The 18,571-nt window shown below is 43.0% G+C and overlaps 1 protein-coding gene across 11 annotated transcripts in view; it reads left to right on the top strand.

Annotated features, from left to right (window-relative positions):
- Nucleotides 1-18,571, top strand: part of LOC144506949 (gephyrin) — a 489,936-nt gene that overhangs the window by 428,776 nt on the left and 42,589 nt on the right. For 6 of the 11 annotated variants that reach the window (XM_078233373.1, XM_078233368.1, XM_078233370.1 and 3 more), the window contains 4 exons: nt 13,185-13,277; nt 13,371-13,426; nt 16,771-16,923; nt 17,659-17,717. In XM_078233373.1, the coding sequence (XP_078089499.1) occupies nt 13,185-13,277; nt 13,371-13,426; nt 16,771-16,923; nt 17,659-17,717 (361 nt within the window). The remainder of the gene's footprint in view (nt 1-13,184; nt 13,278-13,370; nt 13,427-16,770; nt 16,924-17,658; nt 17,718-18,571) is intronic. The other 5 variants (XM_078233376.1, XM_078233371.1, XM_078233374.1 and 2 more) reach the window with 1 other exon arrangement.

The raw sequence follows: 18,571 nt of genomic DNA, 5'->3' as shown, positions 1-18,571 counted from the left end.
CCTCCGGGTGCTCCCGCTTCCTCCCACACTCCAAAGATGTGCAGGTTAGGTGGATTGGCCGTGCTAAATTGCTCCTTAGTGTCCCAGGATGTGTGGGCTAAGTGGATTGGCCACGTGAAATGTGTGGGGTTACAGTAATAGTGTGGGCGAGAGGGCCTGGGTAAGATACTCTACCAGAGAGTCGGTACAGGTTCAATGGGCCGAATGGCCTCCTTTTAGAAAAAAGAGAAATCAGTGGGCACCCCTCTCCTATAACCTTGTGGTCCCACTGTTGAAAATCTAACAACACATGTCACATCCAGTGCCCTGTCACTGGGGGAAGTTTAAGGAGGAAATTACTGTTGAGTAACTCTTGAATATTACAATAGATAACAACACGTAGCATCATCAGTTAGGAATATACAAGGATTAGTTTCAAACCTGTTGTTTCTTGAGACAAAACAACAAGCTGCCTTCATCGCTTTGCATGTTTGCTCCTTAATTTAAATAATTTTATTGCAAAACAAACGGTCTTAAAAGCTGTTGAGCTATTTATGGATGTGGCTATGCGCAGTGCATTAATCATGTTACCAATCATTGTCTTATTGTTTTTAAATGCTAACTGGTCCATGAAGATAGGCAATAATTCATCCGTTAGTAATTAAAGGATTCTAATAAGGTGACCTGTGAGTCTGTGTGCCTCCACTTTGTTGCAAACGTGGGAAAGAAATGTTTTGTTGTTTGGAGCTCACACGGATTCTTGCGATTTCTCGAGGCTTTGGTCCAATTTGGCATTCAGTTGACGTCAGAACCGTGTGGTGGGGTTTTGGTAACAAGAAAATTCTGGTGAGACATCCGTTAAATAGCTATGTTGCTGGATACTTTATTAATGATAACAAAAATGATATTATTCCACCGCCTGGTAGTGTATAAATCACATTCTTAATAACTCTACAGAATTAATAGGCCACATTAATACACTGATTGTTTTTAAATATAGTTGGAAACAAATTTTGTAACAAGCCTCTTATAGTGTCAGGAAGGTCATTCTTCATTAATCCTCTGTAATATTAAAAAAGGCAACATGAGAAGGTAATTTTACCAGGATTTATTGCTGACCTTTTTTAAATTGAAGCGATGCGCTATATATTACGTTGATTTTTTAAAAATGATCCAAACAAATCATATGGAGAATAATTTGGGCAAATGTGACAATATAAAAGAAGCTTGTTATCTAATTGGTGAAAGATTGTTGCGCTCTGAGATACAGAGGGATCTGGGTGTCCTAGTGCATGAATCACAAAAGGCAGGTACAGCAAGTAATTAGGAAAGCTAATAGAATGTTGCCATTTATTGTGAATGGAATTGAATACAAAAGTAGAGAGTTTTTGTTTCAGTTGCACAGGGCATTACAACTGAGCCTACTCCTGTTTGTAATTTGTATGTTTGTGTGTAACTGTTTCTGTTCTACAGAAGTTTGATTGCTACAATTCAAGATTATGAAGACATTCTCTTTCAGAGAGTGATTTGTGCACTTTGTGGTCTTAAGTACAATTGTCCTGTGTTTTGCAACAACACTGTAGCCTGAACTTTCCATTGGATTCTATCAGATGTACTGACATCCTGAAGATCCAATTGTTATATGATAAAATCGCTGAATTGTTTATTTAATTTTAAACCTAAACCAAAATACAGGAAGTGTCCAGAGGGGCAATTTTTTCACACAGAGGATGGTGAGTGTCTGGAACGAACTGCCAGAGGTAGTAGCAGAGGCGGGTACAATTTTGTCTTTTAATAAGTATTTAGACAGTTGCATGGGTAAGATGGGTATGGGGGGATATGGGCCAAACGCAGGTAATTGGGACTAGCCAAGTGGTTTTAAAAAAAGGTGACATGGATAAGTTGGGCTGAAGGGCCTGTCTCCATGCTGTAAACCTCTATGACTTAACAATATATAAGCTCACAGCTTTCTTCACATTCATACTATTTTTTTGGTTGGGCAATAGTGGGGGAAATGGTAGAAGGAAACCTGAACTCATTAGCCCATTGAACCACATTATGAAAGTGTAGATAGAGTCAATGGATGGGAGGCTGGTTTGCGTGATGGACTGGGCTAAATTCACAATCCTTTGTAGGTTCTTGTGGTCTTGGTCGGAGCAGGAGCCATACCAAGCTGTGTTACATCCTGAAAGGCTGCTTTCTATGGTGCATCTGTAAAAATTGGTGAGAGTCGTAGCAGACATGCAAATTTCCTTCGCCCCCTGAGAAAGTAGAGGTGTTGGTGGGCTTTCTTAATTATAGCGTCCGCATGGAGGGATCAGGACAGAATGTTGGTGATCTGGACACCTAGAAGTTCTTGACCATTTCCACTTCACCACCGTTGATGTAGACAGGGGCATGTCTTCCACGGCGCTTCCTGAAGTCGATGACGATCTCCTTTGTTTTACTGACATTGATATTTTTACTCTAGGTTGCTTCTTGTCTTTTTCCATAATTGATCTAAACCTCATGATATGAAAATCTCTGGTCTCTAAGTGCTGCCTCACTGACAACTGCTCCAGTTGATCCAGAACCGCATTCCCCAGAACCAGATCCAGCAAAGCCTCTTTGCCAGTTCGGTCAGAAACATGAATACACTTCAGAATTTCTTTTGCTCATTCTGCCTGTTACACTTGCACTGTTCCAATCCTCATATTACAATAATTGAAGAATTGATTGCCCTGACTGCTTTCCTTTTAGAAGTTTATACCTTCTGTAGTCCAGTGATAAACAGTTCAGTAAGCTCCAAACCAAGTTTAGTTCCCTGAGGTCACCTTCATGAGCAGCTTTGTAATGTACGCAGTCTTTCTGATGTATTCACTCACCGAGAGAGAAACTGTCGAGCTGCCAATATTGCCCTTTGAAGGTAGGATTGCCTGTTAGGTTTCATTGAATCACATATCAAAGTAACTACCAATTTTGCCCTTTCTCAGCTGCTGAGGTCTTGCAGCATTTATTTGCATTTTTGTCCAGCTTTCCCCTGTCACTGATGGATCAAAGAATATCTTTGCCTTAATCAATTATTGATCAAAGGAATCTCCCAACTCTCATTGAAGGCCCACCTCCAAGCCACCATTTAAAACTGAAAGAAGGGAAAGCTTACATCTTTAGTTAAGACCATAAGATATAGGAGCAGCTTTAGACTATTCGGCCCATCGAATCTGCTCCACCATTCGATCATGGCTGATATGTTTCTCAACCCAATTCTCCCGCCCTTTCCCCGTAACCTTTTATCCCCTTACCAATCAAGAACCTATCTGTCTTAAAGACACTCAATGACCCGGCCTCCACAGCCTTCTGCAGCAACGAATTCCACAGATTCACCACCCTCTGGCTGAGGAAATTCCTCCTCATCTGAGTTCTAAAGGGTTGTCCCTTTATTCTGAGGCTGTGGACTCGGATCCTAGTCTCTCCAGCTAATGGGAACATCTTCTCCAAGTCCACTCTATCCAAGCCTTTCGGTATTCTGTAAGTTTCAATGAGATCCTCCCTCATCCTTCTAAACTCCATGGTGTACAAACCCAGAGTCCCCAAACGCTCCTCATGTGTCAAGCCTTTCATTCCCAGGATCATTCATATGGACCTCCTCTGGACTCTCTCCAAGGCCAGCACATCTTTCTTAAATACGGGCTATTCTATAGCTTTTCCAGAGTAATATACATCCTTATACCTACCAAACAAGAATCCTACTTTTTTTTTTGGCCACATTATACTCAACTATAATTCATCTGATGAAGGAAACAGTTAGGATTTTGTTCATTGAGATTTTGTTTTCAGCGTGAGTGGCCTTTTTATTACTCTGGTCTTCATATCCACACTTCCTCACAGTTTAGGGTGGAAAGGCTTCAACACTTGCACTATGGGCCCTGATATCGTTCCTGAAATGAATGTGAGTAATGGGACTGTGCAGTAATGCACTGCTAGCCTTTTGAAGTAGCTGGAGCTGAACTTGTTATTGCTGAGTGTGACAGCAGTGGACAGCCGGCAGGATATGTCCCGGACGTCCGCACTGCAACTTGTATTGGTCATACCCTAACAGAATTTTGGGTCGACCCACAGCAGGTGCATTGCAGCGTTTCAAGAAGGCAGCTCACCACCACCTTGTCAAGGGCAACTAGGGATGGGCAATAAATGCTGGCCTACCAGTGACGCCCATGCCCCATGAATGAATTTTTTAAAACCCCACAATATAAGATGCTTGAGATTGTTTTGGAACGTTGATAGGGAAGGATGTTTCAGTAGCGAGGGAATTTAATCCTTGTCTTTCCATTAGTTGACTGTAAAGTTAGTGACTAAAACGCCTGGGCTGTTGCTGAGACTATTATCAGGTCGTGAGTGCAATAAATACTATATTGATAGAATCCCTACAGTGTAGAAGGAGGCCATCAAGTCTGCACCAACCACAATCCCACTCAGGCCCTACCCCGCAACCCCACATATTTGCCCTGCTAGTCCCTCTAACCTACGCATCCAGGGACACTAAGGGGCAATTTAGCATGGCCAATGCACATCTTTGGACTGTGGGAGGAAACCGGAGCACCCGGATGAAAGCCACGCAGACACAGGGAGAACGTGCAAACGCCACACAGACAGTAATTCTCTTAACAATCTTCCCTTATTGAACACTTTAGGTACCAACTCAAACTTAAAACAACTGCAACACTTTAACTCTTTCACTGAACTTTAACTCTTAACTGAACATTAACATTCTTTGGATAAAAGCAAATTACTGCAGATGCTGGAATCTGAAACCAAAAGGGAAAACACTGGAAAATCTCAGCAGGTCTGGCAGCATCTGTAAGGAGAGAAAAGAGCTGACGTTTCGAGTCCAGATGACCAAAGCTTTGACAAAGGGGCATCTGAACTCGAAACGTCAGCTCTTTTCTCAACTTACAGATGATGCCAGTCCTGCTGAGATTTTTCAGCATTTTCTCTTTTGGAACTCTAATTCTTTAATTGAAAACAGATACTACCCAGGTTAGAAAGAACTGGCCAGGTTCGTTTCCAATGTGGAATCAACCCTCTACTGTGGTGAAGCTATACAAGTCTTACCATATCAATTATGACAGCAATCAGAACAATCCAAATAAAGCAAATAGTTCATTCCAGTATGCCTTGATGGGCTACTTTGTGACTATGTTTAAAAGTATTCTGAACTATCCACTCACAACAACACATAAAATGAGATAAGATGGGTTAGTAATTTGAAACCGTGCACAGTTCATGTGCAGAATGGCCTTCTACTACTCAAGCAATCTACTGGTGCTTGAACCTGTGTTCATCACACTCCTACACAATAGCATGGGAGTTAATGAATGATAGAAGGAAGCTTCTTAATGTTCCCCGCCACATTGTCACCATTCTGCTCGCTTTGTTAAGGTTGGAATATTAGCGAGTGTAAGTCTCTCAGCTCAATGGGAAGTCGCTCACTGGCAATTCTAACTTGCTAGCAAATGCATGACTGATGAGCAGAAATCCCATGCGAATCCTCAAACCGCTTCATGTATTGATTCGATCCACCAGAGAGAATGAATACCACATTTAAAACTGAATGAAACTGACTATAAATACATTTCTTTGGAATCTTCATACCTCAAGGTTTCTTTCCATGTTAAGGAGCAATCTCTCTGCTGAGTTTATATTGCAGCTGCAAGGGAGACCCTGATAGTTTGATTGGGTGTGAAATACTGTCTATCTACATGTACTCTGGCTTCTTAGTTCATCAATATGTAGGGGAGGTGGTTGTTTAATAGAATTATCACTGGACATTTAATCCGGAAGACCCAGCATAATGCTCTGGGGACCTGGGTTCGAATCCCACCTCGAAGGGGTATGGTAGCACAGTGGTTAGCACTGCTGCCTCACAGCGCCAGGGACCCAGGTTCAATTCCTGGCTTGGGTCACTATCTGTGCTGAGTCTGCACTTTCTTCCCGTGCCAGCATGGGTTTTTTCCAGGTGCTCCAGTTTCCTCCCACAGTCCGAAAAACGTGCTGGTTAGGTGCGTTGGCCATGCTAAATTCTCCCTCAGTGTTAGGGGGACTAGCAGGATAAATAGATGGGGTTAAGGGGATAGCACCTGGGTGAGATTGTGGTCGGTGCAGGCTTGATGGGCCAAATGACCTCCTTCTGCACTGTAGGGATTCTATGATTTTCACAGTAACTTCATTGCAGTGTTAATGTAAGCTTACTTGTGACTAATAAATAAGGAAGATGGTGAAATTGAATTCAATAAAAATCTGGAATTAAAAGTCTAATGATGACCATTGTCGATTGTCGTGAAAACTAATGTCCTTTAAGAAAGGAAATCTGTCATCCTTGCCTGATCTGGCCTACATGTGATTCCAGACCCATAGCAATGTGGTTGACTCTTAACTGCCCTCAGGGATGGGCAATAAATGCTTGCCCAGCCAGCGATGCCCACTTCCTACGAATGAATAAAAAAATCCAATATGTACGCTGAATTGTGCCTCTCCTGAGAAAGAGTATTGGATAACCCAATCAGATTGTTCTCAACCTGGGACAAAGGCCAACTTTAAAGATGCAAGATTGAAGAAATTGCCTTTATAAATATGTCTGTTTGATATTGCAGTTAATAAAATGAAAGTGCACTACCATAAGCTGATGTGTGCGTCTGAGAAATGCTCCGCTTTTTAATGCTTGGTAATAGGTACCGACCATTATCCCATAACCAGGGAGTATCCCATAACTGCAAGAAACTACAAAGGGTCGTGAATGAAGCCCAGTCCATCTTGCAAACCAGCCTCCCATCCATTGACTCTGTCTACACTTCCCGCTGCCTCAGAAAAGCGGCCAGCATAATCAAGAACCCCACGCACCCAGACATTCTCTCTTCCACCTTCTTCCATTGGGAAAAAGATACAAAAGTCTGAGATCACGTACCAACCGACTCGAGAACAGCTTCTTCCCTGCTGCCATCAGACTTTTGAATGGTCCTATCACACATTAAGCTGATCTTTCTGTTCACTCTATCAGTAATTTTACCATTGCATTCTGCACCCTCTCCTTGCCTTCTCCTTTATGTACTCTATGAACAGTATGCTTTGTGTAGCATGCAAGAAACAATACTTTTCACTCTATCCCAATTCATGTGACAATAATAAATCAAATCAAAGAGAAAGAAGAAATGGAGAAACCTGCAATTGCTGGAAACCTGGCATAAAGCTGTGGAGAATTTCCATCAACATCTGTAAAGAGAAAAATACATTTGCATTTCATGATCGAGTTGCAATTGAGAATAACTGGCTGAGTGGCCAGCAGCTGGATTGGAATGGGAAAAGCAGGTTAATTTACTGAAGTAGAGTGTGGAATTCTCCCATTCCTGCCCGGGGTGGGTTTCGAGGTGACCGGGAGCGGAGAATTTAACAGCAGGCAAGAACTCGGAAGCTCACCAGCGTAAAAATAGCTTGCAATTCTCCCAATGGCGAGTTGGTTATCCCGCTGTCTGGTGGAGTGAACACTATTTGCATTCATTTAAATCTCTTGAATGATCATTAAAACAGCTGCTCGCCAGAATCTTGTCAAGTTTCAGTGAGGGAAATGATGTGGCCGTCCCTCCCCCGGTCTTCAATCCTTCGCTCCAGTTGTGTGCCAGCTTGTCCCGTCAGAATACTAAAGAAAGGCATTTGATCAGGGGAGCGGAGGTTGGGTGAGCTGCAGGTTCCCTTGTGTGTGGTGAGTCCTCCTCAGAAGGGGCCAGAGGATGGAGTGTGTGAGCAACATGATAGATGGTGTAGGGTCCATTCATTCTTTTGAATAGATGAAGACAGCACTGCTACGACGTTGAAATGAATTTCTTTTATTGAACAGAACTTAAAATTAAATCATTGCACAAATGAAAAGAAAGAGAAAAGCTGGAGAGGGACTGGTTTTTTTCTGCCAGCTCTCTACTGATCTTGAACACAGTAATTCAAAAACAAAACTGAACTGCAAAAACAAACTGAAACTACAGTAATTATCATTCGTTATCTTGTTATTGTTTGGCACATGCTGTCTCCAACTTGGAGAAGCCAGCCTTGCAGATATTGTTTATGAAGAGCCTGTTTTGCTTGCATTGTACCCTTCATAAATGCAGTCAATTTCTGGCTAACCCAGCATGCCTTCTGAGTTTTAAAATGTAATCAAGCAGAGTTAGTTAACCTCTACAGTCTAGTACTTAAATGTAATTGCATAGGCAGAAATATCTTAAAATGAAGCCTTTGCATTGATGAAGGAAACCAGACACACGATTCCTCAACAGATGGGATGATGGCGATGTGAAAGTCTCCGTGAGAGGAGTATTGATACATGTTCCCCACTAATGGTTGTGTGAGATCTGTGAAGAGAGCTACAGATATCATGGAATAGTCACCATTTGAGTACATCTTGCCATGTTGAGAGTTTGATACTGGAGGGAGTTGAGCCATGATTTGCCCTGGTAGAATGGATGAGATCATCTTCTTCCTACATTGGCTAGTTGGGTGCGATTGCCCTGCTGACCTCCTGGGTAACAGCCGCCCAGGCCGGAGAACACAATATTAGGCTGCTTCCTCGAGCCATACTTGGGGTACAGGACGTGCCTGTGCGCCCGGATTCCTCAATCCTCAATCTAGGGCCTGGTGGATTGGGGGCAGGGAGGGACACAGCAGAGCTGGATGGTTGGATGGTCTGAACCTTGGTGTCAAAGTAATCCATGAGCTCCTTCCACATGTTAGAGGTGAGGGTGGAAGGAACAGCGGTGAGGGTTTTAATGGGGCGGTTTGCAGTTGAATAAAAAAGCCAGGTGTTATCTTTCCATTTCAGGACGATCCCAGAATAGTGAGCAGTTTTAGCAGACACGAGAAGGGACTGATAGTGGTCCAGCCAGATCTGGCGATGACTGACTCAACCAGTTGTCCACCATATCTTCTAAATCTGAGACCCTGGGGCCTAAGCGGGTGGAGATGAGGGCCGAACCAAGGTAAATGCCCAGAGTGAGAGAGAGCAATGCTTTCACTGGGGACTAGGACATCAAAAGTGAAGGTGAGGATGCAGTTGAATGGATCAGTACCTGCAGAAATGTTGTGGCAAACCCAAAGGTTCGACAGCTGGGATTCTGAAAGTGCAATTGCAAGTGAATAAAGGGCAATAAATTAGGAGGTCATTAACATTGAAGACGACTGTATACATGGGTTAAAGAAACAACAGAATATGCTGCTGTAGGGTAAAGGACTGAGCGAGGACGTGGAAAGGTGGGCCAGTCAAAACGTGGTGAATCCCATGGCCGCTGTCCATTTCCAAAAATGGTGATGCTTTCTTGCTGCTTTCCAGTATTGGCGATGTGGAGATGCCGGCGTTGGACTGGGGTGGGCACAGTAAGAAATCTCTCAACACCAGGTTAAAGTCCAACAGGTTTATTTGGTAGCACGAGCTTTCGGAGCGCTGCTCCTTCATCACAAGACTCGCTACAGTATTGGATCAGTGAGCCTTGTGCAGTTCAGTAGCAGTTTTATTTTAATGTATTGCAAAGCAGAATTATAGTGTTCATGGTCCTTTAGAAGCCTTTTACTTCGAGAAATTTTCATTTTAACCGTGCACAGGAATTAAATCATCTGTAACCGTAGCGATTCCAAGTGTAGAGAATTTGGACTGCGCAATAAATTAAACAGAAGCAACTTATTTTTTAACTTGCATTTTTATTAGATTTCCAGCCAGTTAACATTTCATTCTAACAGCTTGCCATAATTCATTTGGCCCTTTGCCCCAAGCCAGCGTACTCGATATCCCTCAGGAACTATTTTGCCAGGGAAACAGATTGATGGTGAAACTCGAAGGAAAGATTTGTTTAATTAGAAAATCTCGTTTTCTGCTGCTACTACAGGGCAATCGCTAGCAAGTTCAACAAGTATTTCCATTTCAGCCCTGTTTGGGCTATTAAAGTTAATCGCTTTATTATTTAAATATATCAGGAATATGTACAGGTCAAGGCATCTGTTCCACCTGGACAGTTCTTTGCTATTTGGAATATATATATAGTCACGTTACAAGACGATCAATAAATATGCGTAAAGATGTATACTTTAAGACTCTCACCTCAATCCTGGTGAGCTGACGATTCAGATACTTCATTGCAGCACTGCTATGAAATAGATATTAGGTCTTGAGGATTTCGTGGTCAGTTTTACTGTAGACTGGAGTTTTAGGGGTAAGAGTTAAGCACAGTAGATTTTTTTTATTCTTTCATGGATGTGGGCATCACTGGCTGGGCCAGCATTTATTGCCCATCCCTAATTGCCCTTCATCTGAGTGGCTTGCTAGGCCATTTCAGAGGGCAGTTAAGAGTCAACCACATTGCTTGGATGTGGAGTCACATGTAGGCCAGACCAGGTAAGGACGGCAAATTTCTTTCCCCAAAAGGACAGTGGTGAACCAGATGGGTTTTTATGACAATCGACGATGGTTTCATTAGACTTTTAATTCCAGGTATTTTTTTATTGAATTCAAATTTCACCATCTGCTATAGTGGGATTTGAACCCAGGTCCCCCGTGGCATTTTCCAGGGTCTCTGGAGTACTAATCTAGTGACAATACCACTACACCACTGCCTCCATAATGTGTTGCCAAACTGTGTTTGTCATTCAAGAAATTGAAGACCGCAATCCCACCATTTGCATTTTTAAAAAATATTTTGTGATTGGAATGATCGATCTGGCCCAAAGGTGGGCTGAGTTTTTTTTTTGTTTAATTTTGGGCTCCTCACCCTTTGAATCCAGGGGCGGGATTTTTTTAAATTTTACTTATTTATTACAAATAGGCTTACATTAACACTGCAATGTAGTTACTGTGAAAATCCCCTAGTCGTCACACTCCAGCGCCTGTTCGGGTCAATGCACCAAATCGGCACGTCTTTCGGACTGTGGGAGGGAGGAATCCAGAGGAAACCCACGCAGACACGGGGAGAAAGTGCAGGCTCTGCACAGACAGTGACCCAAGGCTGGAATTGAACCTGGGTACCTGGATGCTGAGGCAACAGCGCTAACTATTGTGCCACCCACACGCACCCCGCACGGCGTGTTTCATGGAGGTGGCCTGCCATTGGCCAGCAGTGGGATCTTCTGGCCCCGTCGCTGCCAGCGGGGTTTCCCATTGTGTACAACCCTCCCCATCGCCAAGAAACCCACGTCTGGTGTTCACCATCGGTGGGACTGGCCCGAAAATTCTGGCCCAAGTGTCATGCAAAGGACACTTGAGCCGGAAAGCGTCATCAATAAGAATTGAGCTCACTTTAAGCCCGTCTTCACATGAACAGAAGACTTTTGATTGCTATCACTGGCAGGCAATGTTGTTCATAAGGTGTGGGAACCTATCTGTACAATTCTATCACTGTGTCTCTTTGTAAGGTTGAGGCAGGTCAGCTTAGTGTCTTAATGATTTTTTATTGAAAGGTTGTCAGGTGCAATGAAGCTGAAATCTGCCCTTGTTTCTGCATGGCTTGTAACACAAACTCCATTTCAGCCACACAATTCTGTCACTTCCATGCTGTGTAAGAAAGATGACTCTGATATGAGTATATTGGCATGCAATCTCATGTCAGATCCGGAGGGTGGAATTTTCCCATCCCGCCCGCTGGGCAGGACACGGACCTCTCACAGATCCGTTGACCTCGGGCAAAATTTTCCAACCTTGGAGCGAGCGCAGTTGAAAAATCTCGCCCATAATCACCTTAAAGAAGGCACTGTGCAGTCAATTTTAATATTTGTCAATTTGTTGCTACGCGGTGCTCCTTATTGGCAAAAGATGATGATTTCTCCTAATGTCCCTCCTCAATCTTATTGTGACGACTTTCGGTCGATGACTGCAACCCCACCTCGTCATTGACTCCTGACCAGAGGCAGGGGTTTTCCATATTCGTTATATCAAAAACATTTCTAAAAACCTCCACTGAATTTCATTTTATCCTTTCTGCTCAGTTGGGGCAGTTCTAATATCTCGGGTTTCTCCTCTTAATTTCAGTTTCCTATCTGTGTCATCACCTGCTTCATCATAGGCTTCAATGCTTTTTCTAGAAATAATATGTGATACTCATAACTGCGTCTTAATCAATGTTCTAAAAAGTGACGTCTTGGCTTTAGTATTGTGTTCTCCAACTTGTGAAATGCTGTTGGCCACCTTTTGCAGCATTCTCTATCTCCACTTGCTCTTTAGGGAATAATGGCCGGATCTTCAGGTCCCGCCAACAGCGCATCCCCACCACGAGTTTCCCAATGGCGAGGGGTGCATTCTACGGCAAACCCCGTTGACAACAGTGGGACCAGAAGATCCCACCACTGGCCAATGGTGTACCACCTCCATTGCCGCAAAACAAGAGGCGGAAACCCCTGCCCTCTGTATTTCAACTGAAAGATCTCATCGTTCATGTACCTTCTTCAGCTTTTTCATAGAATCATAGAATCCCTACAGTGCAGAGGGAGGCTATTTGGCCCATTGAGCCTGCACCGACCACAATCCCACCCAGGCCCTATCCCCGTAACCCCACGTAATTACCCTGCTAATCCCCCGACACTAAGGGGCAATTTAGCATGGCCAATCCACCTAACCCACACATCTTTGGACTGTGGGAGAGAACCGGAGCAACCAGAGGAAACCCACGCAGACATGTGGGGAGAACGTGTAAACTCCACACAGTCACTCGAGGCCAGAATCGAACCCAGGTCCCTGGCGCTGTGAGGCAGCAGTGCTAACCATTGTGCCACCTTCCTCCAGTTAGTCTGCGGTGACACTAATAAATAAACTTAAAACAACTACAATTCGACCCAGGCCCTATCCACGTAACCCTACGTATTTCCCTAGCTGGTCCTCTGATATCAAGGGGAAATTTAGTATAGCCAATCCACCTAATCTATCATTAGATTGTGGAAGAAAGCCGGAGCACCCGGAGGAAACCCACGCAGGAGAACGTGCAAACTCCACACAAGCAGTGACCCAAGCCGGGAATTGAACTCAAGTCCCTGGCGCTGTGAGGCAGCAGTGCTAACCACCGTGCCACCTTCCTCCAGATAGCCCACGGTGCCTAGAACCAGCTACAGCAGCCGGAGTGGCAACTCCGCTAACACAGCTTGAATTTTGCAGCCTCTCGCTGGATGTACCTGCTGTGGCTTCACTGATGGGGTTTGTTTCCTGTGTGTTGCAGATGGCATGGGTCGAGTTCTAGCACAGGACGTGTTTGCGAAAGACAACCTGCCACCTTTCCCAGCATCAGTGAAGGATGGGTATGCTGTACGAGGTGAAGAACTCCATATCCTCTTTAATACAACATTACATGTCCTTTCTGAACTGCTTTTATTTGACACGTCCTGTATTTTATAACTCTTTACAGCTGCTGATGGTCCTGGTGACAGATTCATTATTGGTGAATCGCAGGCTGGCGAGCAGGTGAATATTGATGCTTTCTTCTCAGATAATTAAATTTAAATCCCTAAGGACCAAGTAAACTGAAACCTCTCTGGTAAATGACCAAACTTGCCTTGTGACACAAACACCTAAACATGAGAGTAGGGTCCACAAGTTCAGGTTGATGGATCATTGGGACATGCGGATTAGGAGCAGGAGTAGGCCACTCGGCCCATCGGGGCTGCTCCACCATTCAATAAGATCATGGCTGATCGCAGTAAGAAGTCTCACAACACCAGGTCAAAGTCCAACAAGTTTATTTGGCATCACGAGCTTTTGGAGCGCTGCTCCTTCCTCAGGTGAGTGGCCATTCACCTGATGAAAGGGCAATGCTCCGAAAGCTCGCGATTCCAAATAAACCTGTTGGACTTTAACCTGGTGTTTTGAGACTTCTTACTGTGCCCACCCCAGTCCAACGCCAGCATCTCCACATCATGGCTGATCTGATTGTGGCCTCAACTCCACTTTCCTGCAGGCCGCTCTGAACCCTTGACTCCTGTTATAGAGTGTTATTGTTCTACATTATTTAAATCAATTGCTGATATCATCAGTAAGTGCTGTGACGTCGTCAGTTGTCGCTGTTGCCATTCACAACACAAGAAATAGAAGCAGGAGTAGGCCACACCAGGCCCTTCAAGCCTGCCCTGCCATCATGTCTGATCTCTGCCGGCCTCAACTCCTTTTCTGTGCCATTTCCCTCTATTCCTCAATCTATCAAATATTTATCCACATTTTAAACACTATTAAGATTTTACAGATATTTATGGATACTTAATATTTTGCTCTACATTTAAAACCACGTTTAAAGTACTTTGCATGTTTTATCACATTTTCTCTTTTTAATATTTAATATTTTTATATTTACAGTTTTTTAATAATTAAATTTTCTATTTTATGGATAATTAGTTGGCAACGCCCACACTTATCAAATGATGAAGGTTTAACCAATGTTGAGAGACGGTACATTTGATCCCCACTCACATCCTCTGTGATGCTTTCTGTGGCTACAATGATTAATTTTAATAATAATTAGACTTATTTTTCCCTTTTTTATCAATCCATGGCCCTGGTTCGTTAGGTTGAGATCAGTTGACGTCATGGACACGCCACGTTAATACATGGAATCTGCATCACATAAGTGATGCTTTTCAATAGCCAAATATTATAAACTGCCCTTAGTTCTAATTCTTTAGCGTTACTGTTATTTCCAAGGTCAACTAGCTGGTCCCGATTCTGAGTCCACTCTCTATTTTAAACTTTGTTCAACTTTTATATATTCAAGAAGATTAGCTTTCATAATATCGTTGGTGAATCAAAGGCGGGTGTGCAATAAATGCAGCCTTGCCTGCGATGCCTTCATCTCAAAACATCATTTACACTGTCTGTAAAAGATAAAATTAGAAGAATAGGGATTCAGTGGTTTGTTATTTTCTGATTTGCTGCCTGTGAGAATACTTCAGTGTAATTGGTTGCTTATCCTACTTGGAGATCAAAAATCTGACACAAGAAAACTGACAAAACAAACTAGAAGAGTAACACGGTGCCAGGATAACATTTTGTTTTTTGTCATATGTCTTCATTCATTTTTCTATTTAGATACGGAAGCTGGAAAGAAATTAAAGATGCATATTGCTTAATGAAATAATTTTTAAATTAAAAAAAATTTAATTGTACTTCAATTACATTATAAAATGTAATCTGATTATTCTGGTATAGTTAAGAACATGCAAGTATGAGATGTGAGGCTTACCAATTAATTGGACTTGAAAACCGGCTCTCTCTCAAAACTGCTAAGTCAGTTGTTTCCATTCAGCTATTTTAAGGCCCTTTAAAAATTATTCATTTTTTGAGATGAAGGCATCGCAGGCAAGGCCGCATTTATTGCATATCTGCAGTTGCCTTTGAGAAGGTGGGTGGGTTCGCCAGCTACCTTGAAACCACTTTCAACGCCTGTGGCGAAGGTCTTGTTATTCTCTGTAGAAATTCAGTGCCACTGAGAGGCTTGCCAGGCCACCTCGGAGGGGAGTTAGCAGCCAACCGTCTCTGTATTGGGATTGCGATCAGGTGTAAGAAAGGGCATTTCTTCCTTCAGAGTCATCAGCGAGTGCTCTCATTTCACTCTGGCCGCAAAATCTGGGCCCATTGATACTCTACAGGAGAAATAAATTCCCCCATTGCCACTCTCAAGACTTCTTTTGCCATTATTTGGGAGTGGAGAGTGGGGAAAAAAGAGAAAAGAACAGAGTCCCACACTAACTTGGTTTTGATTCTTGTCAATCTTTAAATGAGTTGCAAAGTAAATTATGTAGGCCCGAGGATCGTGGGATTATATTCATTGGAGTTTAGGAGGTTGAGGGGAGATCTGATAGAAACTTACAAGATAATGAACGGCTTAGATAGGATGGACGTAGGGAAGTTGTTTCCATTAACAGGGGAGACTAGGACGCGGGGGCACAGCCTTAGAATAAAAGGGAGTCACTTTAGAACAGAGATGAGGAGAAATTTCTTCAGCCAGAGAGTGGTGGGTCTGTGGAATTCATTGCCACAGAGGGCTGTGGAGGCCGAGACGTTGAGCGTCTTCAAGACAGAAATTGATAAATTCTTGATTTCTCGAGGAATTAAGGGCTATGGGGAGAGAGCGGGTAAATGGAGTTGAAATCAACCATGATTGAATGGTGGAGTGGACTCGATGGGCCGAATGGCCTTACTTCCGCTCCTATGTCTTATGGTCTTATGGTCTTATGGTGATACCATCAATAAATTCCAGACTGCAATTAATAGAAAATCTATCCTCTCAGGCTGTAACAGTTCTTGAATAAGTTATACCTCCTCGAATGAAGAGTAACTAGGATTTTTAAAGGTGTACGAAGATCATAGAGTCAACAGTCTCACTGTCCCTTAAAGAATAATGTCACATTTCTCCCTTATGAAGAGAACTTCCACATATTTTATTATTTTAAGTTTATTTAGTATGCCCCAATCATTTATTACACTGTCTGTAAAAGGTAAAATTAGAACAATAGGGATTCAGTGGTTTATTATTTTCTGATTTGCTGTCTGTGAGAATACTTCAGTGTGATTGGTTGCTTACCCAACTTGATGCTAGACACCTGGAGACACTCTCAATTTAGCACCAGACTCAAATTGGCAATGGGTAGGGAGGAATTGGCAACATGGAGTTTGCTAAATCCTTGTGGGCTGCACTCTTCGAGGTCAGTAGCAAGTACAGTTGCTTCACCACTGACTGCGAAAATCTAGCCCATTGTCTAGTTTGCTTAAGATTTAGTATGCTCTAAGCTTTGGAAGTTTGACTAATAATCTCAAAGATGATTTTCTTTTATTCCTACATATTTTTGCAGCCCACCCAGACAGTGATGCCTGGCCAGGTGATGCGGGTAACAACGGGGGCACCAATACCTTGCGGCGCAGATGCAGTAGTGCAGGTCGAAGATACAGAGCTCATCAGGGAATCGGATGATGTGAGTAAATTTGGGAGATTTCACTCCTGTTGAGTCTGTGGAACTGGAGAAAAATATTGTGAAATGATGTAAGAATTAATTGATTTACATAAAAAAAACTTTTCAGTTGAGGACTAGAATAGATTTAAAATATTACCATGTTCATTCCATATTGATATTCTTTATGTATGCAGCATGATGTACTTCTAATCATGGTAAGTTAATAGATAGATGTTAAGCTTTCTTTAAGGCACCATAAGCAGTGCTTACATTTAGTGGCCAGCCAAGCTTATGATTCTTTTTTCTCTTCGGACACATGCGCACGTAGCCACAAATATATTTTCTTTTTCTATGTGTTGTAGTTTATTCCATTTAGTAAATTTCATGAGATATATGTTTCAAATTTTTTGTACCCATTTGTTTCATTTTATTGTAACGATATATGACAGCAGAAAGAATGCCGCATGTTAATTTCTGACACACAGATCAATTTCACCGACTATCTCATATTTATTCTCTGGGAATTGCTCCCAACTTTTACAATGCAATGCATCTGATAATTCATTGCAGTGAAATTCGAAGCTGTAATGTATGGCTGAGAGTTATGGCTCATTGTGAGTTTCACATGCTGCATTCCAGAATGTCATTGAGTGCTCATCAGTAATGCTTCTAGAATAACAAGAGAGTTGCCCGTGGCTCCCCCAGTGGGACATTCCAGATCTGCCTTTAGCTCACATTGCAGTTTGATTTTCGCAGGGCACGGAAGAGCTGGAAGTGCGAATTCTGACACAAGCCCGTCCAGGCCAGGACATCAGGTCAGTGTCTGCACGTTGCGTGGCAGTTCGTTCCTCTGCATCTTATAGAGGCAGAACGTAATTGGGAAGCACCGACCTTAGATGAGGGGAAGCTCAGCATCAGAGGGAGCGGGCAGGAGAGTGGAGTTGGAGCCCAAGATCAACCATGGTGGAGCATTAGGGGAGGCAGTGGCGTAGTGGTATTGTCGCTGGACTAGTAATCCAGAGACCCATGATAATTCTCTGAGACCCGGGTTCGAATCCCACCACAGCAGATGGTGAAATTTGAATTCAAAATCTAGTGATGACTGTGAAACCATTGCCAATTGTTGTAAAAACCCATCTGGTTCACTAATGCCCTTTAGGGAAGGAAATCTGCTGTCCTTACCTGGTCTGGCCTACACGTGACTCCAGAGCCACAGCAATGTGGTTGACTCTTAGCTGTCCTCGGGGGTGGGTAATAAATGCTGGCTTAGCCAGCGACTCTGACATCCCATGAACGAATAAAAAACGAAAAGGCTCAACAGGCCATGTGGTCTATTCCTGCTCCTATTTCCTGCGTGTTCTTGCTCTAGATGCAAGTAATAAACAAATTTCTTTCTTTTTTTAACTGCTCGCCACAAGAACAAAATAAGGAACAGAGTGAACAGAAACTCAGCTCAATATGTCAAGGCATCGACGTTAAAAACCCATGCTACAAGTATTCAATGTAACCCTATCCTCAGACCCTAATAAGTAAAACAGAAGCATTGATTATTAACTGCCTTTTTAAGGGATGATAGTTAAAGACTCTCAGTACCTTGGAGGGGCAATCACCCAACTAAATGGCACGGAAACATGGCAGCCAGATACTGATAAATTATTGTCTGCATAAG

This window comes from Mustelus asterias, chromosome 18, assembly GCF_964213995.1.
Source record: "Mustelus asterias chromosome 18, sMusAst1.hap1.1, whole genome shotgun sequence".
In the NCBI taxonomy this organism is placed as follows: domain Eukaryota; kingdom Metazoa; phylum Chordata; class Chondrichthyes; order Carcharhiniformes; family Triakidae; genus Mustelus; species Mustelus asterias.
This window is presented reverse-complemented; position numbering and strand designations above follow the sequence as displayed.